Here is a 27,531-nt window from a genome sequence, read left to right as displayed (position 1 = left end):
AAATTAAGTGTTTTTGCTTGAAACAAGCTAAATAATCTGCCAATGGGGTAAGAAAAATAATATTGTTTTCTGTTTGAAATAATTTGTTTTGCTTACCCCATTGGCAGATTATTTTGCTTGTTCTAAGCAAAAACTCAATTTTAAATATTTTTTTTTTCTGAAAACAAGAAAATAATTTTTACTTGTCTAGAAAATCCTTCATGGTTTAAGAATTTTTTGATATTTTGGCTGGAAACCAGACACAAAATCTTAGTAAGAAAAACATTTTTTGCAGTGCCTTTAATATTTCAGAGACTCAATGGCTTCCTGCAGTCGACTATATGTCAGTTCTGCAGAGATGAGTAAAGTCAGTTATTTGGAAATGACAGTGAGAAAAAACAAAGGTCCATTAGTTCTGCTAGTGCTTCTGTAGGGCAAAGATACGTCAAATAATAAGCAATTCATTTGAATTCTTGGCTTCTCTGATCACAAACGGACAAACTGAAGAGAAGATACCCCACTGCTGCACTTTCAAATGTGCCCAATAGTCATTTTGGATCTAAAGAAAAGACTCTTTTGAGTTACATAACAGCAATAGCAGTATATTTAGTTTATTATAGTCAGCTAAGTCCTGGGGCTATACTAATTATGGCAAAAAACCTACACTGTGGGGAAGGCACATAAAAATAATCATGAATCATTAATTTTTCATGTGTCAGGGCCCATGTGAATGCAATACACCAAGCACAGGCTAATTCAGTTTTACCATAAACTGCTATTAAAAAGCCATTTATATAGGTCAAGTGTCTTCTTAAATTAGCTTAGCAGTGAGATCCGTACATAATGAAATGTACTTGGCCATGTGAAGACTTTCATATTGGTAAATACTTTGAGTAAACTGCTAAAAGATGAAGCAGAACAAATGGAGCTACTTGATGGTTAGATGGTATAGTGCAGGGCTACTGAGCGGTGTGAGGATGGTGGACTTTCTCAGCTGGATGGGTAAAGGCGTCTGTGGAAATCCACCAGTCTGCTGTCTCCTGCTGCTGTAGCCTTCACCAACAGAGTCTGCAAGACCAAAACACAATGGCATTCTTAAAGGGGTCAAGACATGAATTTTTTTAATTATTTGAATGTGTAACATGAGGTTTACTTCACATTCACTTCAACAGTCATACATATGACCCTGGAGCACAAAACCAATTTTAAATAGCACAGGTATATTTGTAGCCATAGCCAAAAATACATTGTATGGGTCAGAATGATCATTTTTTTTCTTTTATACCAAAAATCATTAGGATATTAAGTAAAGATCATGTTCCATTAAGATATATCCTACCCTAATTATATCAAAACTTATTTTTTGATTAGTAAAACGCATTGCTAAGACATTTGGACAACTTTAAAGGAGATTTCTCAATATTTCGATTTTTAGGCACTCTTAGATTCCAGATTTTAAAATATTGTATCTCGACTAAATATTGTCCTATCCTAACATCCATCCTAATATAACTTACTTATTCTCAACTAATAAATCACCAAGAATTGATTTGTCTAGCCTGTTTTCAGTTAATAAATGGAACATTGGAACTCCCATCCAATAAACTGCAAAAAGCTTGTTTACTTCTGATATGAAACTACAGTACCTTGCGAAATTATTCATAGCCCTTCATTTTTGTTTACATTTCGTTATGTCGCTGCCTTATGTTAAACTACTTTAAATTACTTTTTTCCCACATCAATCTACACTCCCTACTCCATAATGGCAAAACAAAAAAAATAGGTTTTTAACATTTGTGCAAATTTATTAAAAATAAAAAACTGAAAAGATCCCGTTGCATAAATATTCATACCCTTTTCTGGGACACTCGCAATTTGGCTCAGGAGCATTTATATTGCTTCTAGATGTTACTACACTTCAAGTGGAGTTAAACTGTGGCAAATTCATTTGAATGAGTATGATTTAGAAAGGCACACACCTCTCAGTAAAGGTCTAACAGCTGAAAATGCATATCAGAGCAAAAACCAAGTCCTGAGGTCAAGATAACTGCCTGTAGAGGCAATGATCTAGGAAAGAGTTCAGAAAAAAAGCTGCTGCATTGAAGCTTCACAGAAGCATGTAGCCTCCATTATCCATAATGGAAGACGATTGGAACAACTAGGACTCTAGAAAATGTCTGCCAGCCCCCATCCAAGCTGACAGAGCTTGAAAGGTGAAAAGGTGAGGCAAAGAATGACAGATAATTGCCAAACTGTGCAATTGTGCAAAGCTTGTCACATCATACCCAAAAGACTTGAGGCTGTAAAGGTGCTTCAACTATGTACTGAGTTAAGGGTATGAATACTTATGCAATGTACTTATTTCAGTGTTTATTTTTTATAAATTTGTAAAATTTGCAAATCTGGTTTTTGCTTTGTCATTATTATGGTGTATGGAGTGTAAATTGATGTGGGGAAAAACTAATTTAAAGCAGTTTAACAATGCTGCAACAAAACGTGAAAAAAAATGAAGGGGTATGAATACTTTTGCAAGGCACTGTAAGTCTCAGATTTAAAATTCTGTTTGTTTATTACAGTATTCAAACAATAAATGTCGTTTTGATGCTGTTTAATGTGGGGTGACAGATCGCTGTATTGCCTGTAGCACTGTAGAGCACGTAAACTGATTGTCTCCTCTGCTTTAATACAAGTTTCAGTACAAAATAAACATAAATAAACAAAAGTATGTTAAGGTAAAGAGCACAATTTACAGAAATCTGCATCCTATCTCATGTAATCGCTCAATCAGTTTTAACCATTGAAAGACGTCAATATAACAGCTTGTAAACAATGTAACCTTAGAAAAAAACATACTTGATAGTCAGCTAGAAAAATTTACTCTAGAGATGAACATTTCGTTATATCTTCTGATATAATGCTCCAGTCTAGAGGCAGTCATAGAGTCTAGAGGCGGCCATTTTCCGAAATCAATTAATATTTATACACTTTTTAACCGCAAATGCTCGTCTTATCTACTCCAACTTCAAAATGGTTGCAGAAGTACCGATCCAATGTGTACTAAGTGAACGTGCAAAGAAGATCAAACGCCTGTTACAAAAAAGGTAAAACGAATTTGAAGTTGGAGGAGAAACTGAGACAGGAGTTTTGCAGTCCGCTATATGGAGAAAATTCCTGAAATGTTTTCCTCAAAAAACATAATTTCGTTACAGCTAAAGAAAAAAAGACATTAACATCTTGGATGACAAGGGGGTGAGTAAATTACTGTTGGCCAATAGTTACTATTCAGATGATTACAATAACCCTTGAAGCAATTAATAAAACATCCTATTTATAAATCAATAATTGGATATTGAAATACTGTAATAGTTATTAATCCGTAAACAGTAGGTAGCTAAAGCTGAATTTTAATCTTACTTTATTACATCAGAATTGAATCTGACAAGGGGATATACTCAGGCTCTGTTTCTCATGTTATGTTACTCATTTTTTAAGTAGAGCGAGTGGATGCAATTGCTCACATCTATCAGCTCCAGGTCATCTTTGGCATGCAGGTGGCGCAGGAGGTACCAACGTGCCACTGACGCTATTGTTTCAGTGCACCCTGGAGCTGAGGCATAAACCATCTTCTCCAACAGGCGACGGGTTTCCCTGCAGAAGAACAAGCTATGATAAATCTGATCCTGACCCAGTTTAACCTCAAATCATAGATACAGGTGATGTATTTCATATTTAAACAGACTAGATAAGGAGGCAAACAATGAAACACAAACATGTAGCACAGAACAGGTCTAACTGACCAGACATGTTGACTGAATATCAGGGTAACAATAAATGTGATGTGAACACAAAACCATACTAAAGCTATATGCAAAAATCCTTCTTATGCAAAAATTGTGCTTTGTGTAATGGTCCTACCTGGCATCAATCTTCATTGTGAACTGCAGTAAGGCTTGGAAGAGCAGAGCTACTGGTGAGGTGCCCATTTTTAAGATTTCAGAGCTGGCTTCTAACACCAGACGCTTCCATTCAGAGAAACAGACACCAGCCTGTTGCCAGAAGTAGATGTCAATTAGGTATCTTCACATAGTGTACACTTGCATTGTAAAATTGCCTGTTTTAGGTCTATAAACTTTGCGCAATGAAATGAGTAATTAAAAACAAGAAAGTCTTCTTGTTCAGGATTTTAGATGTATTTTAGCTGGCAAAGTTCAGGATAATATATGACCGAAGTCTGGCTTCGCCGAAGGCTGACAAGCTTTAATTAAAAGTAATGAAAGGCTAGCCACAAAGTGTCTAATTCAATTTAACAGGCAAAGCTGCAGTCAGCTAAAATAAAGGCAATAAGCTGACAGTAGATGGAGGGGAGGGGGAGAGACTAAAAGAAAAAGGAGGAAAGAGGAAATAGAGGGAAAGGGGAAAATTGTGCAAGAAAGATGCCTGAGGGTGCTGTAAGAGGCTTAGCCCAAAATAATAATGGCCATTTTTATTAGCGGTCACAGACTATTTTAAAATTTGATATGAAAACGGCAAGAAACAATACACATGTATTACAAATGTAATAAAAACTTTATATATAAATTATACAAAAAAATTCAAAATTATTCTTTAGCAGCCATTACTTCAGTTTCTTCTTATTATCAAAGTGAAAAACTGTTGTACTGATTTATATTTTTGCGGAAACTGATACATTTATTTTTTCAGTATTCTTTCATGAATGGAAAGTTAAAAATAACAGCAATTATTTGAAATATAAATCTTATATAACATGTTTAAAAATGTCTTTAAAAATGTGTCTGTCACTTTTGATTAATGTAATGCATTTTCACTAAATAAAACTTAAAAAAATTAAATAAAATACTTCTGTCCCCTTAATGGTATCTTATATACTAATTAAAAGTTAAATGAACTGAACACATTGGTATGAGTACAGAGTGATCTGATAACCTTGTGTTTAGCTTTCCAGCTTTCCACTATTAGGCTGTCAACAGCACTACACAATAGGACTCCTTTCTTTCATCTGCTTTATCCTATGATTGTCTGCCATATTAAAGTGCATGATTGTTTGAACATCTTTTCATAGCTGTTCATCCATCCAGTCAGTGTTTTATGAAGACTGCAGGATTATCACACAGTGATCTCATGAGTTATTAAAAGCTATATTCTGCCCTGAGTCAACCATTCCTCTCTGTCTAACAGGCAGTTAGGACAGGATTCAGGCTGCGGTTGCCATATATTTGTGTGTGAAATCCCACTGCACATCTTTCGAGCTAACATAAAGATTTTGAGAAGATTTTTAACATAAAGGTTTGACAGCTGTCTAGGGGTACTCCATCTACAAGAAGAAATTACAAAATACTGTTACAAGAAAGCACAGCACAAAAAAGAAAATGTATTTTCACAAAGAAAAAGTGTTACTTTAACTATTCGGCACATTTTTCAATCATTAATATTCAGGTAAATTAGTTACTGCTTAAGGGTGACCTTTTTTTTTTTTTTTCAAATTTAAATTTGTCCCAGTCAAATTTTCTTGGTTAAATAAACATTACTTACACCATCAGAAAAAAAACAATACTATTTTATATTTTAACATTAATAATGTAATCAATATTCTATTTATTAAAGGTAAGAATTAATCTCATCAAGTGCTTTAAAGCACCCCCCACCAAACTCACTGCATTTAGAGGGTCTGTTAAAACTCAATAGGCTAACAGGAGGCTAAAAAGACACAGACTCCCACTGTAACTTTACCTGCTGATGTAGCTTTTGGACAATGTCTCTTTGGAAAAACAAGTGATTTATAAACTTTTTAATGTTATATGTTGTAATATCGGCGTTGTTTTATTTTTGTAGTACAAATGTTTTTCTCATCCAATATTTTAATAATAATAATTCATTACATTTATACAGCGCTTTTCTAGACACTCAAAGCGCTTACAGTGTCAGGGGTATCTCCTCATCCACCACCAGTGTGCAGCATCCACCTGGATGATGCAACGGCAGCCATAGTGCGCCAGAACGCCCACCACACACCAGCTTACTGGTGGAGAGGAGACAGAGTGATGAAGCCAATTGGAATATGGGGATGATTCAGAGGCCATGATGGTCAGAGGCCAATGGGCAAATTTGGCCAGGATGCCGAGGTCAAACCTCTACTCATTATACAAAATGCATGTTTTTTTTTTAATGCTCACTGATGCTTCAGAAGGAAAATTATGCATTAAGAGCTGGGGGTAAAAACTTATTGAATTTAAAGATCAGGGTAAATTTAACTTTATAAGAAAAAGGAGCACATCTTCATTCTGTCCAAAAGTTTACACCCCTGGCTCTTAATACATCGTGTTTCCTTCTGGAGCATCAGTGAGCATTTGAACGTTCTGTAATAGTTGCATGCGAGTCCCTCAGTTCGAAAAGATGGATCTCAAAATCATGCTGTCATTGTTGGATATGGTTAAAACACAGAAAAACGCTGAAAAACCAAAGAATTTGTGGAAACTGACATTTTTTTCTGAAGTACAGCAGGCAGTTTAACTGTTCAGGTCAAACATGGGACTCGCTAAACAAAAAACTGTGAGCTGTGGATCATTCATGTAACAACACAGTATTAAGAATCAAGTGTATGTAAACTTTTGAAAAGCGTCTGTCTATATGCCACAGTGGACTATATGTAAAAGTCTTTTATGTGAAATATTTTATTCAGGTCAGTACTAAATAAAAAATAACATGCATTTATGTATGATCCCTCCTATTTTGGTCAAATAATTAACATTTTGCAAATTCTGCAAGGACTTCAACTGTATATTTTCATTTCACAAAAGAAAATTAATATTATATTAGATTTTTTTTTATATATTATATACATTTTTCAAAATCTTTCTGTTTACATCTGTATTCAAACAGGAAAAAAATGGTTTTAGTCATTTAGGCTGCACTGTTTATTATAAAAAATGTCTGAGAAAACTAAGCTTATTTCTCCCAACATCCCTATACAAGATTAATCTGGTACTCACCATACATGGCCTAAGCGCCAGCAGGGCCAGTCGGAGCAGGCTGCTCATCTTCCCGATGTGGTCACCGAGCTGTGAGGCCACCTGAAGACTCTGTCTATATGCCACAGAGGCCTGAGCCAGCAGACCCTGAGAGCGGTACACTTCTGCCAACCACTGAGAGAAAGCAAGATCAAATTAACAACTCTCTAGTTGCCACATGTGTAAACCTTGTTAAACCTCCATCATATAAACAGTATAAAAACATTTGCTGGTTACATTGAAAATCTGTGTGATTTAATAAGGCGTGTGAAGTTAAGTGCTGATAGCATTCAGCTTTGACCAAGAGAATACGTATAACATAGCAAGATTCACATTCTCATTGACTTTTACTATCAAATCAATCTGACACCAAGCTCTCCTCAGTGAGAAGCTCGAGAACATACGTACATGCCAGGCGGACACAGATGTGTGGTTGGCCATGACAGCAGCACTGAGCTGATCCAGCACCGCAGGAGGAACACAGTTGCCGGCTTCAGACAACAGGAGGCGCTCACACTGAACCTGCCTTAGCATCAGGAACACCACAGGATGCTCTGGAGAAACACTCAGAACCTGAGAGAGGAAGAGGGAGGTATACAACTGGTTAAAAGGGTACAAAGTTACTACATGTTTTTGAGTTTTACTTCCTAACCAGTATGACAGCATTAGCTTCTCTGCTCCCCAGCTCAGATTGACTGGTGTGCAACTGAAGTTGATGTTCCCAGGAAAATACCAGAATTTCATGTATTCGATCAGTGGTTTTCTCACCTCAGTTGTGGTAATAAAGATTGAAAAGAGCGCTGTACATTTACTACCCCCATCTGCAATCCCTCAAACCCATGAACTAGGGCTACTCTCTAATCATTAGGCCACGACTTAAAGGGATAGTTCTCCAAAAAATGGAATTCTGTCATTAATTACTTTGGAACACAAATTAAATTGAACGTATCAGTTGCGTTGCTGTCTATGCAGGGTCAGAAAGCTCTTGAATTTCATCAAAAATGTCTTAATTTGTTTTTGTGTTAAGGTCTTACAGGTTTGGAACAACATGAGCGTGAGTAATTAATGCCAGAATTTTCATTTTTTGGGTGAACTATCCATTTAAAGCCTTCAGGATCACTAGAAACTTCCAGGCAGGTGTTTTGGGCCAAGTTGGAGCTGAATCTAGAACATTGGCCCTTCAGGAGCAAAATTGGACACTCCCACATAACAGATACACCTCAAAGAGGAATAGCACTAGCTTTTTGAGCAGATAGATAGCCACAATAGATGAATACTAGACAGATGGTGCCATGTCAGCACATATAATGGGCACACTGTTCTGCTCTGAAGCCCAAGAACAGGTCAACCTGTCTGTGTCTGCACCTGTGCCCAATTCACACAAAAGAGATGCCTCAATGGGGGACAGCGTGGCAGCATCCATGTGTGTATGTACCTGGGAGCAAAGAGTCTCTGCCTGGTCATGTTGGCTGCTCTGTTTGAGTCCAGTCACAGCCTGCTGCAGCACCCATCCCTCCAGAGCCTGAGCCAAGAGCCCGTCCTCTGCCTGCAGGCCCTTCACTGAGAACAGACCGTACACATAACGCACATAGTCTCAGAGCCGTGCTCCCATCAAAATATATATACACATACACTGACATGACATTCTCAAGTCTCACTGACCTTTTTCAGACACCAGGGTCATGTGCGTCCTCTCCAGATTTTCTCGGCGAGGGGCGGAGCCTGTGAGTAAGCATGCGGTGTTCTCTGTGTGACAGGCAGCCATTAGCCCCGCCCACCCAGCAGGATCATCTGCATTTGTCATACAAAGGGAATGAGGACACATCAATCCAACACTAAATAACTGCAATTCTACCTACGCTGCAGACTAATCTTTCAACTGGTTGATATATCGATGTCTCAGCATCTTCGCATAAACTTTTCACATAGACCTGGCTTCTATCTAAATACACTCTCTGCAGTACATTTGGCACCTACTCCTGCTGACACGTTTAATGCAAGGATCTTACTAGCCAAATGGAACATTTTCATCGTTTTAGGGTTATAGAAGAGTGTGTTCTGTCCAGAACTATATTAACAACCTTCTTGAACAAGAAGGCAAAGCTCATTACAACTTTGGCATAAATTCTTGTTTGCATATTTCAAGGTTCCCATATTTTAAAGGGGTCATGAATTGCCTTTTTTAAATTATTTTGTACTGTTCTCTGAGGTCCACTTATAATGTTATCAAGATTTTTACATCAAAAACAATTTAGAAGTAATAGCCTATGATTAGCTAATAGTTGTGAATGTTTGACAGCCTACATCCTTCATAGATAGACGCTGATGTGATTTAGGTTAAAAAACACATAAATATGCAGTACATATCTACTGATCTGTAATAACAGACAAAGCAATAGAGATGTAATAAAAACAGTTACTCACATTTGTGTGGTGCAACATTACTGTCAGATTCAATATAGCTGGCACAGCGACGTCTTTAAGTTTCAATCTGTTCAATCAAGTTCTTACTCATGCGGCATGTTTTGTTTTATTTAGTACTGATATTTAACATAAAAATGTTTACATATAGTCCATAAGAGAAAAATTTAATTTATAAAAACGACCCTGTTCAAAAGTTTACACACACTTTATTCTTAATACAGTGTTGTTACCTGAACGATCTACAGTAGTCCCTTGTTTGTCCTGAACAGTTAAACTCCCTGCTGTTCATCAGAAAAATCCTTCAGGTCCCACAAATTCTTTGGTTTTTTGGAAATTTTTGTGTATTTCAACCCTTTCCAACAATGACTGTATGATTTTGAGATCCATCTTTTCACACTGAGGACAACTGAGGGACTCATATGCAACTATTCCACAAGGTTCAAACACTTACTGATGCTCCAGAAAAAAAAAACGATGCATTAAGAGCCGAATTTTTAAGACCAGGGTAAATGTAACTTATTTTGTCTTCTGGGGAACATGTGTCTTCTGTAGTTTCTGAACAGCAATACTAAATGAAAAAAATATGATATTTAGGCTAAATGCACACATCATTCCATTCAAAAGTTTACACCCCTGGCTCTTAATGCATTGTTTTTCCTTCTGAAGCATCAGTGAGCATTTGAACTTCTGTAATAGTTGCATATGCATCCCTCAGTAGTCCTCAGTGTGAAAAAACGGATCTCTAAATCATTTAAAATCAAGGGTTCAAAAGGGACTCATGAACAACTGTCAAAAACACAGCCTGTGGTCTATGTAAATATCTTTTATGTGAAATACCTTATTCAGGTCAGTACTAAAAAAAATAACATGCATTTTTTATGATCCCTCTTATTTTGGTAAAATAATTAACATTTTGCAGATTCTGCAAGGTGTATGTAAACTTTTGACTTCAACTGTATGTCAGAAGATCAAGGGAATTTTGATTTCTCAGTTCATGACCACTTTTAAGTCACCAATGTCATTATAGGCCAAGAAAACTGACTTTCTTTGAAAGAGCTTTGGGTTGTCATGGGCCTGGATCTAGTCTTGGTCTGGTAGTCTTCTATTGGAATCTTATAAATGCTATAAAGAATCTTTTGAATCTTTGAGTTAGTCATTTAGTTGACAACCTGAGAACTGATCCAGAGAGTCTGAACTCATTTTACCTGGACACAGCAGCACAGCTCTCTGGATTGTTTTCAAAGCGTTGCGTCTTCTGTCCTCTCCAGAGTGGCAGCCTGAGGCCAACTGATTCACTCCACTGTACAGCAACGCCCTCTACAGATGAAAAGAGTTGAACTCTTTAATGGGCACATTAAGATCTTGACACAAGATTTCATCTACAAACGTTAAGTTACCTTTCCAAGCGTCAAGCTGGCATGACATGCCACACTGCCAGCCACAGCACCTCCCTAAAGAAAATAAGAACCCTTCATGAACACCAATGCTTCATGGTCAATACATTTATAACAGGTTAACTATTCCATTAAACATATGAGTTGTCTTGAAATATTGTGGGAATACACACATCGGCTTTGTTGGGGCAGTACTGAGGGACCAGTCTGGAGAGAAGAGCCCAGAGAGATGGATTTCCTGGGTTCCTATAACATAGCAGATGTCAAACATATTTTTTGTAGAATTAAAAAATGGCTCACAGAAGAAAAAGAAGAATTCTTGTAATACTGGGATGTTCTGGTACCTCATTTGGCATTTAGGTTAATTAACCAAATGCAATGATTCATACCTGAGGTTAATTAGATTAAAATGTCTTCCCTTTAATAGCATTTGAGTGTTTTCACATCTTTGTACGAAGCAGATTAAAGGAGGGCATTGAAAGGTCACTTGCTATTGGACAAATAAAGAGGAGCATTTGATTTCATCAAAGTCCTCAATTCCCCACTCAACAAGACATGATGAGGGCAGACAAACATTCTATAAGTGAAGTGTCCAGGCTTCAGCGGATCAGCAACAACTGAAGGTCTATGAATCTTGCTTCAAGCTGATTTTCTTGCAACAACTAACCATTTTATAAATAATATAATAAAATAGAATAGAATATAACACACAGTTGAGGTCAAAAGTTTACATTACATTTGCAGAATCTCCAAAATGTTAATTATTTTACCAAAATAAGAAGGAATCATTCAAAATGCATGTTACTTTATTAAATATAATTTAGTACTGACCTGAATAAGATATTTCACTTTCTTCAGAAAACTCCTTCAGATCACACAAATTCTTTGGTTTTTCAGCATTTTTGTGTATTTGAACCCTTTCCAACAATGACTGTATGATTTTGAGATCCATCTGTTCACACTGAAGACAACTAAGGGACTCACAAACGCTCACTGATGCTTCAGAAGGAAACATGATGCATTAAGCTGGGGGTGAAAACTTTCTGAATTTGAAGATCAGGGTAAATTTAACTTATTTTGTCTTATTACATATTTGGAAACATGTAAGTATCTTCAGTAGCTTCTGAAGGCCAGTGCTAAATGAAAAACAATATGATATTTATGCAAAATAAGAAAAATGGACAAATCTACATTCTGTTCTTAATGCATCATGTTTCCTTCTGGAGCATCAGTGAGCGTTTGAACATTCTGTAATAGTTGCATATGAGTCCCTCAGTTGTCCTCAGTGTGAAAAGATGGATTTCAAAATCATACAGTCATTGTTGGAAAGGGTTCAAATACACAAAAGTGCTGAAAAACAAAAGAACAGCAGGCAGTTTAACTGTTCACAAACAAGGGACTCGTAATCTATCACTAAGCAAAACAAAAAAAAAAAAACTGCTGTGGATCATTCAGGTAACAACACAGTATTAAGAATCAAGTGTATGTACATTTTTAAACAATTAAACTATTAAAAACTATTATTATTATAATAAACCATTATAAAAAAATATTATTTTCTCTTGTGGATTATATGTAAACATCTTCTATGTGAAATATCTTTTCCAGATCAGTACTAAATAAAAAATAGCATGCGTTTTGTATGATCCCTCTTATTTTGGTAAAATAATTAACATTTTGCAGATTCTGCAATGCATATGTAAACTTTTGACCTCAACTGTAATATAATATAATATAATATAATATAATATAATGTTAATAATATAATTTCCTTACATTTTAGGAGAGAATCGTGCTGAAAGATGCTATGCAACACATTTGCAGATAATCAGAACGTATCTGATGTCTCAATAATGCATTGTACTTAATACAATTTGTATTTTTGTATGTTTTAAAATACTATATAACAGCTACGTGAAGCTAGATTTTTGGAGACTAAAATTTTTTAGTACCATTTGTTGCATTTTGTTACAACAAAAACTCAGATAAACACAGAAGGAAAAGTAACAGATTTTTGTTGCTTTATCATGTTGTATCAAATGAAGACACTGTATCTCTAAATATTACACAATACCTGTGTATAGCTCTAGCAGCCTCCCTGTGTACGCCACTAAAGTTGCCCTGCAGGGCCAGAAGGGTGCAAGTGAGCAGACAGCGTTCCTCTACAGCGCCTTCCACAGGATCCTTTAGTTTTAGCAGCTCAGTAAGCGTAGCACTTGCCAGGGTAACATCCCCATGAACCAAACCCAGAGCACACAGACACTGCAGACTCTCTGGTACAGGCTCTTTCAGCATTGAGCTACACACACAAACATAAACAAAGAGGAGAAAAGTTGTGCTTTTGATGACTGAAGCAGAAATTCTGTTGCTCTGAGGCAGCTGAGTAATTAGTTTACCACTTGAAGAGAAGTGTTTTGGCATGATCCATGCTGCCCAGCCTGTGCTGTATCAGGGCAAGTGCAGTGAGTATATAGGCCTTTTCCTTCTCGCTAGAGGCAGCTGCAAGGGCTTTCTCATAGGCTGGAAATGGACACACAAACACATCAGAAACACAATCACAAGCTGGAACACCGAAAAGAAATTGTGGGTACTATTCAAGATTATACCAGTCAACAGTCACAAAATGACAATGACTGCTCACCCTGAACACTCTCTGGCAGGCGACCGATTCTGAAACAGGCGAGCGCAAGCCCGTTGAGATCATGCAGCTCCTCTAGTGGGGTGGAGGAATAAATACGCACTGCTTCTTCCCACTGTCCATCATCACTGACAGCGACATAAAAACAAAACATTTTGTGCTGATAATTCGAATGATATTGCTATAGATGAAATGACTGTCAGCATAGTTGTACAAAGCAAGTTTTACCTGAGGGCACGTCCATAACCCCTCAGAGCAAAGCCGAGCTTGTCCGTATGAGGGGACGCCTGAAGCAACTCGACAGCTCTGTGGAGAACAATGCATACAAGAACTATTCAAATCAGTGTCAGAAACTTCCAGAAGCATATTTTAGCCAATCATTTATTAAATATATATTTTTTAAAATAAAATGTAATGATATATTTTTTATTTTTTATACACCATATTAAAAACAAGTTTTATGTCAAATATTTGAATAAATGCATTTAAAATATATTATTACATATTAAATAATAATCAATATCAAATATGATAAAATTTATATCAATATGAAATATAAATACTTAATAATGAATTTATTAATAATTTCAACATAACTTATTTTTATTATAATTATAATTTATAATACTTGAACAAAAACATTAAAATATATTATATTAATAATTTATAATATACATTAACATATTATATTAAAATTCATATTTATACTTTTTTATAATTTTAACATAAAATTGGATGCACATCCATTCACACTGAATGTGACAATACAACTGGGTCTTTATTATAATATAAAAATACAATATTAAAAAGCATACAAAAAAAAATACATTTCTTTAATTCCAGTTTTAGATTAACTGAAAATTTGTCAGCTAGACTGTCCATCTGGCTGGGCAGAATTTCTAAGTTTATAAATAGCTAGAACTGGCAAACCTGCGATATGCCTCAGTGGCCTGTTTCTTCAGCTGCAGGTGTGTGTTCAGGTATCCGAGCATGATGAAGGCGTCTGGGTCTGTCTGAATTCTCTCTGGTGTGAAAACAGAGAAGGTACACTGAGCTTCATTACCTCACTTCATCTTAAATTATTTGTCATTGTCACATGAATCATTTCCTTAATATTTATGGAGAAACGCATTTTTAAATGTGTCTAGCCATTCCACCTGCATTCCTGATGAAATCATATAAAACTGTTTTAACTGTTTTCAGGTTAAAGATCATTTAGCCTGACCTATAAAACATGCACACACAGTAGTGCCCCATTAATGTATTTTATGATGGTTACAGATTATAGATTATGTACAGTATTAGTTTTACCTTAAACATTTTAATGTGCATGAGACAAAGAAACTCAAAGAAAGAAACAAAGAAAATGTTATCTTTGGTTAAAGTGTTTGTGTTCTCATACCAGTGTACTTGCTCAGAGCCACCTGGGCAGCAGAAACGGCATTCATCTGGACAATGTTGTAGAGGTAGACCTCGGAGTCTCTTTTGCTCCTGTCCAGCAGCGTAGAGCAAACCCAGTATGCATAACCCTTTACGCCCTCAGTCTAACATCAAATAAACATGTTATTGCAAGCAGAACATTTAGCAACAACCTGAATTTAAAAGGATAAACGACACAACCATTCAAAAGTTTTGGGTCTGTACTTAATCAAGAAAATCATATTTTTATTTAGCAAGGATGCATAAAATAAAATCAAAAGTGGCAGTGAAGACATTTATATTGTAAAAACATTCTCTCTCAAATAAACACTGTTCTTTTGAACGTTATTTTCATTAAATAACCCTTAAAAAGAAACAGCACAACTGCTTTCAACAGTGATAATAACTTAACCCCAAATCAGCATATAATAATTATTTATGAAGGATCATGTGACACTAAAGACTAGAGTAATGGCTGCTGAAATTACACTTTATACATTTTTACAAAAAGAAACAGTTCTGTTAAACTGTAATAATATTTCACAACTTGACTGTTTTTTAAACAAACAAACGCATTCTTAGTGAGCATGGAAAAACTTCTTTCAAAGAAAGACCCCCAACTTTTGAATATTAGTGTATATTAAGAAGTGATTAGACATACATGTGTGCTCAGCTCTGTGGTGTGTCTGAAAAGATCCATGGTGTCATAACTGCCAACTGTCTCAGCAATGAGGGCCTGTATAAAGAGAAGTAAGTAACATGTAGTTACAGTAAATGTTCTGTGTGTTGCAGTGAACTTAAGAAGAGCACTGGATGTTATATGTGACCCTGGACCACAAAACCAATCATAAGGGTCAATTTTTTATTACATTTTTAGCTGAATAAATAACTTTCCATTGATGTATGGTTTGTTAGGATAGGATAATATTTGGCCGACATACAGCTATTTGAAAATTTGGTATCTGAGGGTGCAAAACAATCAAAATACTGACACCCTCGTCGGTAACACTTTCTATGAAGCCTGTATTTATAATACATTATAAGGGTATTCTTAAGGCATTATAATACATTAATAATACATTATAAAAAAACTTATAATATGTTGTATCATCTTATGAGTATTCATAAGAACAGTTTTAATGTATTATAATGTTTTACTTATTTGTGGTTATAGCTTTTAACAGTATGGTTACCTCCTCCATAGTTATAACATATTATAAGTCTCATATCTTGCCATGTTTCTCATGTCACTTTACTTAAAGCATACAAAGACCACTTATAAGTAATTATAATAATATTTCTCAAAGAGCCATAAGATCAGGTATTAGATTAGATAAATGTGTAATATGACACATTAGTATTATCAGTTTGATTATTTTGATGGTACCCTTTAGACAGCTTTTTATAAGTAACTCTGCAACTGCATGTCAGCTAACAGTAATTTTTATGTAATAATTTTTAAATTAGTATGCAAAATATATGCTAACATGTAGTAATTTTTAAATGAGTATGCAAAATATATGCTAACACTGTATTTTTGGTTCCCCAAATGACAAACTGATTATAAGTAACTTTGCAAGCATAAACCTTCTACTACCTAGCCTAACCTTAACCTAAGTAAACTAATACTCTAAGGAGTGTTAGTTGACATGTAGTTGAAAAGTTGCGTATAGTCAATAGACTAAGGGGACCATCAAAATAAAATATAATATAAATGAAAAAATAAATGTAATATGATGTAGTCCATTGTAAATTAGGTAGAATATGTGTGTTATAAATAATCATAATCTTAAAAGTTATAACCTCAAATACTCAAGTATTATAATGTATTATAATTGTTGTTATGAGTATTTATGAGATAATATAACATATTATAAGGTTTATTATAATGCATTATGTATTCATTATAATGCCTTAGAAATACCCTCATAATGTATTATAAATAGGGGCTTCATAGAAAGTGTTACCAAATCGTCTTTAAAGTTGTCCAGAAGTTCTAAGCAATGCATAATACTAATAAAATTTAAGTTTTGATATATTTATAGTAAGAAATTTACAAAATGTCTTCATGGAACATGATCTTTATCTTAATGATTTTTAGCATAAAGGAAAAATTCATCATTTTGACCCATACAATGTATTTTTGGCTGTTGCTACAAATATACTCATGCTACTTAAGACTGGTTTTGTGGTTCGGGGTCGCATATGAACTATCAGTCTGATCTAAAGTCTACCTGTCCGATCCAGCAGTTCACGTAGAGGGGCTCTAGAGATTGAGCAATCTTGAAAGCTTCATGTGAGAGCTAAAAAAATGATGTAAAAACAGAACTGTCAACATGGATCTCTTATACATGTAAAGTCAAGCTAATAACTTGGCAAAAATTGCATTACCTCGATATTTCCCTTCTTCAGATACAATGCACCAAGGTTGGTCCACGCAACCACATTCTGAAAAATAACCAAGAGATACATTACTTGCATGAAAACAAATGTTTCAAAAGTGAAGACACTGTTTTTCTTGCACTACTTACATTTGATTCAGCTTTTACAGATTTGATGAAGCAGTGTTGTGCAAGTGTGAAGTTTTCTATTCCTAAAACATAAATATTAACGCAAAATAGAACAGTCCATCACAACACAGTTATGTAACATAGACTAATGCAATTATGCACATCATGTGTATTTTTGTATTTGTACCCTTTGCCATCGCGACCACCCCGAGGGCATTCCAGTATGTGTGATTTGCACTGTCAAGCATGATCGCCTTCTTCACACACTGCCAGAACAGAGTCAAACGAAAGCAGCCTGTTAAAACACATCTTCATGAAATTATTATGAATGACTGATCCCAGGTCAGGTCACGTACCTGCACAGATTTCTCCAGCAGAGGCTGTGGATCCTCCTCAGGATACAGGCAGCAGAGCAGTCTGCATTGGTGGTAGTAGCTCAGACCGAGGTCACACCACAGACTGGGGGCCTCCGGCATCAGTTTCAAAGCACGACCAAAGCACCTGGTAAAACATAGGTTCATTACTGAATATTATCATTTTTAGCATTTTTTTCTCGATTGTTCTTATTTTTAATGGGAAGATGAACAGTTTTCTTTTTTTTATCTATGAGTTAGGTAAAGTACCACAATGCACTTTTTGTTTTCTTTGTGCAGAAAAAAGTATTCTCATAGCTTCACTTTTACCTTTCTCCTAGAGTGAGGAGCTGTCTCTGGTCTAATGTATGGCTCTGATCAGTTGGATCCATTCCACACAGAGCTCCAGGCACCAGCACTTTGGCTCGGTTTGGTGACACAGTTCTGGAGGTGGTGCAGGCATCACCTAATAACTTCCACAGGCATGACAGGTCTGGCCTTTGCTTTACAGCTCTGTAAATGTTGAAACAAAAATTGAGATCTGATCAGTTTGTGCTGGATGACGCCCATCAACCTGACCTTACATGGTCAGACATCACAATACACTTTACCTGAAGAGGTAATGGATGGCGTTCTGTATCAGATCTACAGCTCTTCCATCAAGATAGTCATCCAGTGCACTTCTAGCCAACGCTAGCAAGCATTCACCCAGACCTGAGCATCAAAACATAATAAAGATGCTTTATAAAGCACTATGGATTTGAATACTGAATGAAATAGTCATTAAGACTGAGGTAATACTTCAGAAAGCACACAAACCTTTCAGTGCCGGCACATAGTCCTCCTGCTCTAAGATCTGCCTGTACTCTGCAGCGGCCTCTTTAAACCGGCCGAGGATCTGTTTGATAGCGGCAGTCTGATAGAGGCTGTAGATAGAAGTGGGCTGCAGTGTATGTGCTTTATCGAAAGCTTTCATGGCTGCTGTGAAACTCCTGCGGTTCAGGTAAGCCTCACCTAAGCATTCCCAGCACACCCAGTCCTGAGGATCAGCCCTCAACGCCGCCTGCAGACTACAACCAAAGCAGAATCATGGGTAAGTTTGGTGTACAAAAGTCATTATGGGATGAAAATAAAATACAGATGTAAATACCAATGCCTACAGGAAAGTACAAATACAAATGTACAACTACAAATTTGTTAAATAATAATTAAAAAATGCATATATTGTGCACAGATCCATTACAAAAAATATTATACAATTCTAAGAAATAAAACAATACAAAACAAAAAAATAATAAAAATAAAATGCGCCATTAAAACAATCCATTCACAACACAAAAAAAAAAATTACAAATTAAAAAAAAAAAACTAAAACTATAAAAGAACTTCAACTTATAGATGAATAATGAGGTTGATCCAGAACAGCTTAACTTAAAAAAAATGTAGTTTAAAACTTTTTAGATTAATACGCTACCTGCTCTTTTAAGAATTCTTTGAAATGTATTTACTTTCTTAAATATTTAATCGTTGTTTTAATATTACTTAAAAACTATCATAGTTTCTACTATTATTTAAGTGAGTTTGAATTATTTGTATGTTTCAGTTTCATTTTAATAATTTAATATTTTACTTTATGTTCTTTTTTTCTTATTTCATTTTTAATACATTTTTAAAATTAAAACATTTAACATTTTGTAAGTAATATTAAAAAAGAATTAAATTAATAAATAAAATAATGATATAAATGTCAATGCATATGGGGAAGCCATATACTTATATCTCAAAATTTTTTAACCCCCACATTTAACATTTAAGAAGACATTTGGGCCCGGTTTCACATTCATGGCTTAGACTAAGCCAAGATTAGGCCATAGATCAATTAGAACATTTAAGTAATTTTTATAAACATACTTAGAAAAAACATTACTGGTGTGCATTTTGAGACAAAGCAAAGGCACTGATATATTTTAAGATCAATCAGTGAAATTTTATTTCAGTTGAAACGGCCCAGACTTACATTTTAGTTTAGGACTATGCTTAAGCCTTGTCTGTGAAACCAGGGGTTAGTCTTCTTAGGAGACAGCAAAGTGGGCCTTGAAGGCTAAATTAATTGTGGGATTCTGGGAAAAGAACTTTTCTTCCACTATGGTCTATAAAATGAAGGCTAATTTATATAAATCTATTGCAAACACTGATTAATTATAACTGAAAACAATTATTAAAATGTTTAACAAATATTTGCTTCCTCAATTCACATTCATGAGTTGAACTAGAAAGCTCATTTATTTTCAAATGCCACAAAATATAGATGAATATAATTCAGTGATACAGGCCTACTATTAATAAAACGTAAAAAAAAAAAACTGATGACACCATGCATTGTTATAACTGCCAACTTTAATGTTCCTGCATTAAATAAGATGTTTAAAATATCTGCTGAGCTCACCATCCAGGGCCAGTTAAACAAATCGTATTACCACTTACGCTTTATAGCTGAAATTGATTCACTTACTCTGCAGTGGCCTGTTGATGCTGGCCAATCTTAAGGTGGTAGAGACCTCTCCTCATCCAGGCCCATTTGGCAGAGCCAGGAGTGGCTCTCTCTGTTACAGACTGCAGAACAGTCAGAGCTGAGTCCTAAGAACAGAGAACACATCACACAGTCAATAAAGCCCTTTACCAGGAACTCTGTGTCTTCTACAGCATCTATAACAAGATAAGCTCTTTGCAACTTCGCAAGTTTGAATTGACATGAAAAACTAAGCAGTGGATACCCTCAATGGGACTGTCTTGGATTAACAAGACTTTTCAACACTCACCATGTCCCCCTGCTCCATGCTGAGGTCTACGGTAGCTGCTCCAGCCTCCGCATCAGAGGAATCCATCTCAAACGCTCTCTTATAGCAGCCTCTGGCTCTGCCTTGATCTTTTGCTACCTCTCTGTAGTAATGACCCAGGAAGCGAAACACTGAACCAAGGTGCGGGTCCAGTTTAGCAGCCTTAATACAACAGAAAACAAATCATACAATTATGTATTTTATTAAAATAGACAAGGATAAATAGTGTAAGGTCTCATATTGGTGGCTTTACCTTGAGTAAATGTGTATGGGCTTTGCTACGGTCCCTTCGCATTTCCTCTCCTATGTTCCAGTACAAGCGGCCCAAGAGAAAGAACAGCTCCCCATTATCTGGACTTCCGGATAAAGCCTCTATAAAGCTGTGAGATGGAGAGAAGACAGGAGAATCAGTGTTTTAAGTTTAAATCTATGTTGGGTTTGATACTGCACATGTGTGTAGAAGGGTTTTCATACCTCTCTTCAGCTTGTTTGTGCTGTTCTTTGGCAACATGTGCCAGCCCCTTCAGAGTGAGACCCTCCACAGATCCTGGATGAGAGCTCAGCAGCTCAGTTGAGACCTGTAAATATTATTTTATTTAAACATAATCTGTCTACTTAGCTTTTTTTAAACATCTAATATATTCAAATCTAACATGCTTTTTGAAGATTAAATTACAGTAATTTTGTTCCTGTTAAAAGAAAAATGATCACCTGAAATGCTTCCTCAGTTTGGCCTTTTTGCAAGTGAGCTCTTCCTTTCAAAGCCAAAAGCACTGGGTCATTTTTGGCATCTGAAATCTAAAAGGAGAAATTTAAAAAGAATATTAAATAATAATAAAAAATTATATTTTTTAAAAGTAATGTATTAAATTGATCAAAGTGAAAATAAAGACATTTACAATTTTACCAATTACTTCTATTTCAAGTAAATGCTGCTCTTGTGAACTTTCTATTCATTAAAGAATCCTGAATATATGTGACCCTGGACCACAAAACCAGTCTTAAGTCGCTGGGGTATATTTGTAGCAATAGCCAAAAATACATTGTATGGGTCAAAATTATTGATTTTTCTTTTATGTCAAAAATCATTAGGAAATTAAGTAAAGATCATGTTACATTAAGATTTTTTTTGTAAAATTCCTACTGTAAACCTATCAAAATGTAATTTTTGATTAGTAATATGCATTGTTAAGAACTTAATTTGGACAACTTTAAAGGTGATTTTCTCAGTATTTTGATTTTTTTGCACCCTTAGATTCCAGATTTTCAAATAGATGTATCTCCAAATCTTGTCCTATCCTAACAAACTATACATCAATAGAAAGCTTATTTATTGAGCTTTTATATGATGTATATATCTCAGTTTTGTCAAATTTAACTTTATGACTGGTTTTGTGGTCCAGGGTCACATATATAAAATTAATATATATGTTTCCAACATTTTCACTAATAATAATAATAATAAATGTTTCTTGAGCACTAAATCAGTATATTAGTATATTAGGTATATTAGGATCATGTGACACTGAAGACTAGAATAATGTCTGCTAAAAAATCAGCTTTGCCATCACAGTTATAAATTACATTTTAAAACATATTAGAATAGAAAACGTCTATATTACACTCTAATAATATTTCACAATAAAACTGTTTCAATGTATTTTCGATCAAATAAATGCAACCTTGGTGAGCATAAGAGACTTCTCTCAAAAAATCTGTTGTTGGACTGCAGATCTGTGTCAATGTTTGGTTTAAAACGATACCTGTGTAAGCATCTGCAGAGCTTCATCAGCATCCTGGTCTTTTCCTGTCCTCACCAGAGCCTCTAGTTTCAACCTCTGCAGCTTATGAGTCCAATCATCAGAGTTCCCCACACTTGACTTCAGCCCTGATGACACAAAAGCAGAATATTTCTGTTTTCCACTCTAGATGTCATGTTAGCTGTGTTTCAGATGTGAAGTTATTTTTATCATCCAGTACCTTGGCTTGAAGCTGTGGCACTGTCAGAGTATTTATGCATTCTTAGTTGAGCCAGAGCAAGATTATACCAGCCAATGATGAAGGTGCGCATACTCTTCAGTCCTGCAGGAAAAACACAACAAAGGAGTTAAACATACTATTTGTCATTTAAATTGTACAGTTTAGGAACTGCTAGGAGTTTAATTAATGTTGTATAGCTGAACATAAATAAAAAATTAAAATACATTATATTAAATCCATCAATTACAGAAATTGATACACTGCATTTCTTGCATTATACAGTTGAGGTCAAAAGTTTACATACAGCTTGCAGAATCTGCAAAATGTTAATTATTTTACCAGAGGGATAATACATACATACATTTATTTAGTACTGACCTGAATAAGATATTTCACATAAAAGACGTTTACATATAGACCACAATAGTTGAACTTATAAAAATGGCCCTGTTTAAAACCCTGTGTTGTTACCTGAATGATCCACAGCTGTGTTTATTTGCTTAGTGATAGTTGTTCATGAGTCCCTTGTTTGTCCTGAACAGTTCCTTCAGGTCCCACAAATTCTTTGGTTTTTCAGCATTTTTGTGTTTTTAAACCCTTTCCAACAATGACTGTATAATTCTGAAATCCATATTTTGAGGAACTTATATGCAACTATTACAGAAGCTTCAAACGCTCAATGATGCTCCAGAAGTTCTTACCGATGTTCAGGACAAACAAGAGACTCATGAACAACTGTCACTAAACAAAACTGTGTGTAAACTTTTGAACAGGGTCATTTTTATAAATTCAACTATTATTTTTTCTTGTGGACTGTATGTAAACATCTTATGTGAAATATCTTATTGAGGTCAGTAATAAATAAAAATAACATGCATTTTGTATGATCCCTCTTATTTTGGTAAAATAATTAACATTTTACACATTCTGCAAGGTGTATGTAAACTTTTGACCTCATCTGTATACACGACCTCCGGTTTGAAAAATTCTTATCGAGAAGCCAAATTGAAGCAAAACACAAAACATCTTAGTATTCTGTACAGTATGTATAAACTCACCTTGACTAATACTTTTGATGGCATCCTCATATTTTTTATCCTGACAAGCTTTAATACCGAGACCAAAGAGAGCATGTGAGTTGTTTGAATCCATTTCTGAGAGACGGCTGAAACAGCGGACAGCTTCCTCACTGCAGTCACCTACCAGGATCATCAAAAGACAAGATCATTTATCTGGACACTGTGTTTATTAAGAAACACAGAACATGATAAACAGGATTATTTTTGTACTTACATTAGTGTTCAAAATTTTGGAGCAAGTATGATATTTCTGAAATAAGTCTCACCAGGACAATTTATTTAGTTAAAAATACAGTAAACATATAATATTATTAAATATTACTAAAAAACAAATTCTATTTTAATTTTAAAAAATTAAAAAAAAAATACTTTAATGAATCCTTTCTGATCATGATCCAATAATTCTTATATGCTGATTTTGTGCTTTAAAGAAAATCTTACTGACCCCAAACTTTTGAACAGTAACGTAGATTAAAAAATGAAGAGCAATGAAATACGTAAGAATAGGAGTAAAAAAAAACAAACAACTGGCCATCCAGCATTTGATAAGCTTGTGTTTTTATTTGACCTTAAAGGGGTAGTTCAACAAATAATGAAAATTCTGTCATTAATTACTCAGAATTTCGTTCATCTTCGGAACACAAATTAAGATATTTTTGATGAAATCCAGCTCTCGGATTTCATAAAAATAATTTGTGTTCTGAAGATGAACAAAGGTCTTATGGGTTTTGATGAGTATTTAATAACAGAATTTTCATTTTTGGGTGAACTATCCCTTTAATAAACTGACCTGTTCTGATGTAGTGCTCACTGAGGGCCTCTAGAGGGTAGGAGTGTGTCGGATATCGAGACATTGTGGCATCACAAACTTCTTTTAGCTTGGCCACCTCATGAGGAAGCTGCAGAATACACAATATGAACATTTGCTTTGATCCAGTCATTATTGTGAATATTACAATAATTGTGGCATATACAGCTTAGAAGCCAACCTTAGAAAGACATTTAATGTAATCCTGTGAAAGGATCCTGTGGGCTTCACTGGGCACATCTACTGTCATTTCCAAAGCTCTTTCAAAAGCTGATATCAGCTGTTGAGCAAAGCAAAACAAACGGTAAGCTTTGTAAAAGTACATGTGGTAACACTAAACTGGGGCACAATAAAAAAAAGGAGTATTTGAGAAATAAAACTGGTGAAATTGACTGACGTGCTGCTGAGTCTCATTGTCCTGATCCTCAACAGTGTCCTGCAGGAGTCTGGTCATCTCCTTCCACAGTTCCAGCAGCTCTGAATTCTCCACTCCTTCCTCTCCTTCCTTTACCTGGATTAACCTCCTCCACACTGTGGCCACCTGTGTGTGGAGTCGCAAACAATATTGTGTTTAGATTTGTATAGGTAACAGACAGTGCTGTTATATTCACTTACATCTTTAGTTTTAACATCAAGTCTTTCTAATCATATTTGAAAATCACACCTGTAAATAGTTTTTCTCCGACTGATAGACTTCCACCAACTTTTTGCTCACTTCAAGACATTTTGCTTTGTCTGAGCTGCAAACGCAGGGAGAAAAAAAAAATCAAGGAATAGTTTTTTTTACTCTTTAAAATAAAGAGATATATTTTAATTCAGGGTAACACATGTATCCCTGGTTCCTAAACTAAAATTTAAGTTAGCTAGTAAGAAATACACTTTGAATATATACACTGCCATTCAAAAGTTTGGGATCAGTAAGACTTTTAATGTTTTTAAAGTTTTTTCTTCTCAGGCTGCGTTAATTTGATTAAAAATACAGAAATAAACATTAATATTCTTGAAATATTATTGCAATTTAAAATAACACTTTTCTATTTTAATAGACTTTCAAATATTATTTATTCCTGTGATGCAATGTTGAATTTTTAGCATCATTACTCCAGTCTTCAGTGTCACATGATCCTTCAGAAATCATTCTAATATGCTCATTATCAATGTTGAAAACAGTTGTGCTGCGTTGAAAACGTTGAAAAAACCCCCATAGCATTTATTTAAAATAAAAATATTTTGTAATAAGATACACTACCGTTCAAAGTTTGAGGTCAGTAATTTTTTCCTTTCTTTCTTTGTTTAAAAAGAAATGAATACTTTTATTCAACAAGGATGTGTTAAATTGCTAAAAAGTGATAGCAAAGACTTATATCACAACACTTTTCTTTTTATTCAAAGAATCCTGTAAAAAGTATCACAGGTTGCAACACAATATTATATATCCGACACTGATAATAAATGAGCATATTAGAATGATTTCTGAAGGATCATGTGACACTGAAGACTGGAGTAATGACTAATGAAAATTCAGCTTTGCATCACAGAAATAAATTATATTTTAAAGTTTGTTCAAAATAGAAAACTGTTATTGCGTCATATTTTATAATATTACTTTTTTCTGTATTTTTGATCAAACTCTGATGAGCATAAGAGACTTCTTTAAAAAAAACATTAAAAATCTTACTGATCACAAACTTATTAAAAGAAACTATTTATGAATTCAAAAAATTAAAGTAACAAATATGGTAATGACACCTAATGAACCTCAAATAATTAAACCTTAAAATTATTAATATTTCTGAGCTTTGAACTTTTATTGTGCTGCCCTGGAAGAGATGTGCTCCCCTGTCACTTTTCATATCCACAATAAACAAATATAAATGTTTTTTTTTTTGTTAATTTATTGTAAAGTATAATTTAAAAAGCCTGAGCAATTCCAATTAATTCTGGTAAATTTAACACTTTTAAAAATGCAAAAAGGTAAATAAAGAGGCAAAAGATTTAAAGCTAGTATAACTGATTAAATACATTACAGAAGATTTACATAAGAACCACACAAGAGAAAAGAAGACCACTTCACTTACGTTTCATACAGTGTAATAAGTTCCTGGTAAATCTTTGGCAGATCAACTTTGAAATCTGCTTGGTCACTTTTTTCATACAGATTTGCTAAACCCTGTAAAAAAAAAAAAATCCACATCTAGTAAATATTCATTGCTGGTCCAGCAGTGCTCAATATCATCAAGACAAAATGAACCAATAGTTAACAAACACTACATTTGGACTATCCATTATAGTTTTTATACCATGACTGACCTGCCATGCAAGAAGTTGTTCTGGCTCCAGTTCAGTGGCCTTTCTGTAGGCGCTCTGTGCCTGATCCGGCTGCTGCAGCTCTGTAGCTGCCACTCCAATAAACACCCAGGCATTATAGTTATTCTTCTCAAGTTTGAGAACAGCCTGTGTGCACAAATAGAGTTTAACTTGGAAGACAAATGTTTATCTTAGAAAAGTATGATATGGAAGCCTATCTATTTCTCTACAGAGATAAAGTAAGTTATGTACTGTATGCTGACAGGTGGATGTAAACACTTACCTTACAATGTTTTAAAGCTTCTTTAAACTCTTTATTTTTGATGGCTTCCCTGGCACTTTTTAGTTCAGCTTTTACTTCTTTACTGGACATTTTCTTTAATAATTGGACAAAGATAGATGTTAATGAAGCAGCAGTAAAGGATGTTTACAATTATTTACGTTATGTTGCCTGATAACTTGCTGACATCAGACATAGAAGCTTTTTAAAACGTCCAAAACAATATCTAAACTGTCATATTAGCATACTTGTTTTAAAGACAAATTTTGTATGTGTATTTTAAAGAATGTTATTGAATGTAAGAAATGCACATACGGCAGAACTTGGTTAGCTTCCATTCAGCAAGACGTAAATAGCGCATGCGCTTAACGCGACGTCATCATACCGCACCAAGCATTGTTTTTATTCTCCTACACTTAAAAAAACATGTATTCTTGTCCGTGCCTTGTATTTATTTTATATTTATAATATGAAACATTTGGGGGGGGGGAAGAAAGA

The 27,531-nt window shown here is 34.9% G+C and overlaps 1 protein-coding gene across 1 annotated transcript; it reads right to left on the bottom strand.

Moving 5' to 3' along the window:
* Nucleotides 1-96: 96 nt before the first annotated feature.
* Nucleotides 97-27,369, bottom strand: skic3 (SKI3 subunit of superkiller complex). Its single transcript, XM_073841193.1, has 41 exons — nt 27,349-27,369; nt 27,037-27,129; nt 26,757-26,900; nt 26,525-26,616; nt 25,111-25,186; nt 24,844-24,987; nt 24,628-24,726; nt 24,429-24,537; nt 23,618-23,758; nt 22,560-22,661; nt 22,343-22,467; nt 21,291-21,377; nt 21,054-21,157; nt 20,833-20,959; nt 20,562-20,741; nt 20,255-20,379; nt 18,562-18,812; nt 18,354-18,456; nt 18,073-18,255; nt 17,746-17,890; nt 17,577-17,655; nt 17,411-17,472; nt 17,271-17,327; nt 17,114-17,182; nt 15,541-15,615; nt 14,863-15,004; nt 14,391-14,484; nt 13,689-13,766; nt 13,464-13,588; nt 13,219-13,342; nt 12,897-13,121; nt 10,996-11,068; nt 10,826-10,879; nt 10,634-10,745; nt 8,667-8,795; nt 8,440-8,564; nt 7,413-7,577; nt 6,987-7,139; nt 3,895-4,025; nt 3,498-3,627; nt 97-1,047 (listed from the first exon to the last, which is right to left on the bottom strand). The coding sequence occupies exons 2-41, from the start codon at nt 27,124-27,126 to the stop codon at nt 970-972; spliced, it is 4,707 nt and encodes a 1,568-aa protein (XP_073697294.1). The 5' UTR covers nt 27,127-27,129; nt 27,349-27,369; the 3' UTR covers nt 97-969.
* Between the last annotated feature and the right edge of the window lie 162 nt (nt 27,370-27,531).

This window comes from Garra rufa, chromosome 5 (assembly GCF_049309525.1).
Source record: "Garra rufa chromosome 5, GarRuf1.0, whole genome shotgun sequence".
Taxonomy (NCBI): Eukaryota; Metazoa; Chordata; class Actinopteri; order Cypriniformes; family Cyprinidae; genus Garra; species Garra rufa.
Note: the sequence above shows the minus strand (reverse complement) of the source record. Positions and strands in the feature narration are given on the sequence as shown.

Bases quoted from the DNA above. Each gene is read 5' to 3' on its own strand.
- skic3 (XM_073841193.1), bottom strand. From the start codon at position 27,126: ATGTCCAGTAAAGAAGTAAAAGCTGAACTAAAAAGTGCCAGGGAAGCC. The intron at 25,187-26,524 runs GTAAGTGAAGTG...CTGCGTTTGCAG, and splicing joins CTTATTACACTGTATGAAAC to CTCAGACAAAGCAAAATGTC. The intron at 11,069-12,896 runs GTATTGTGTAAT...GCTATGTTATAG, and splicing joins GCTGCTAGAGCTATACACAG to GAACCCAGGAAATCCATCTC.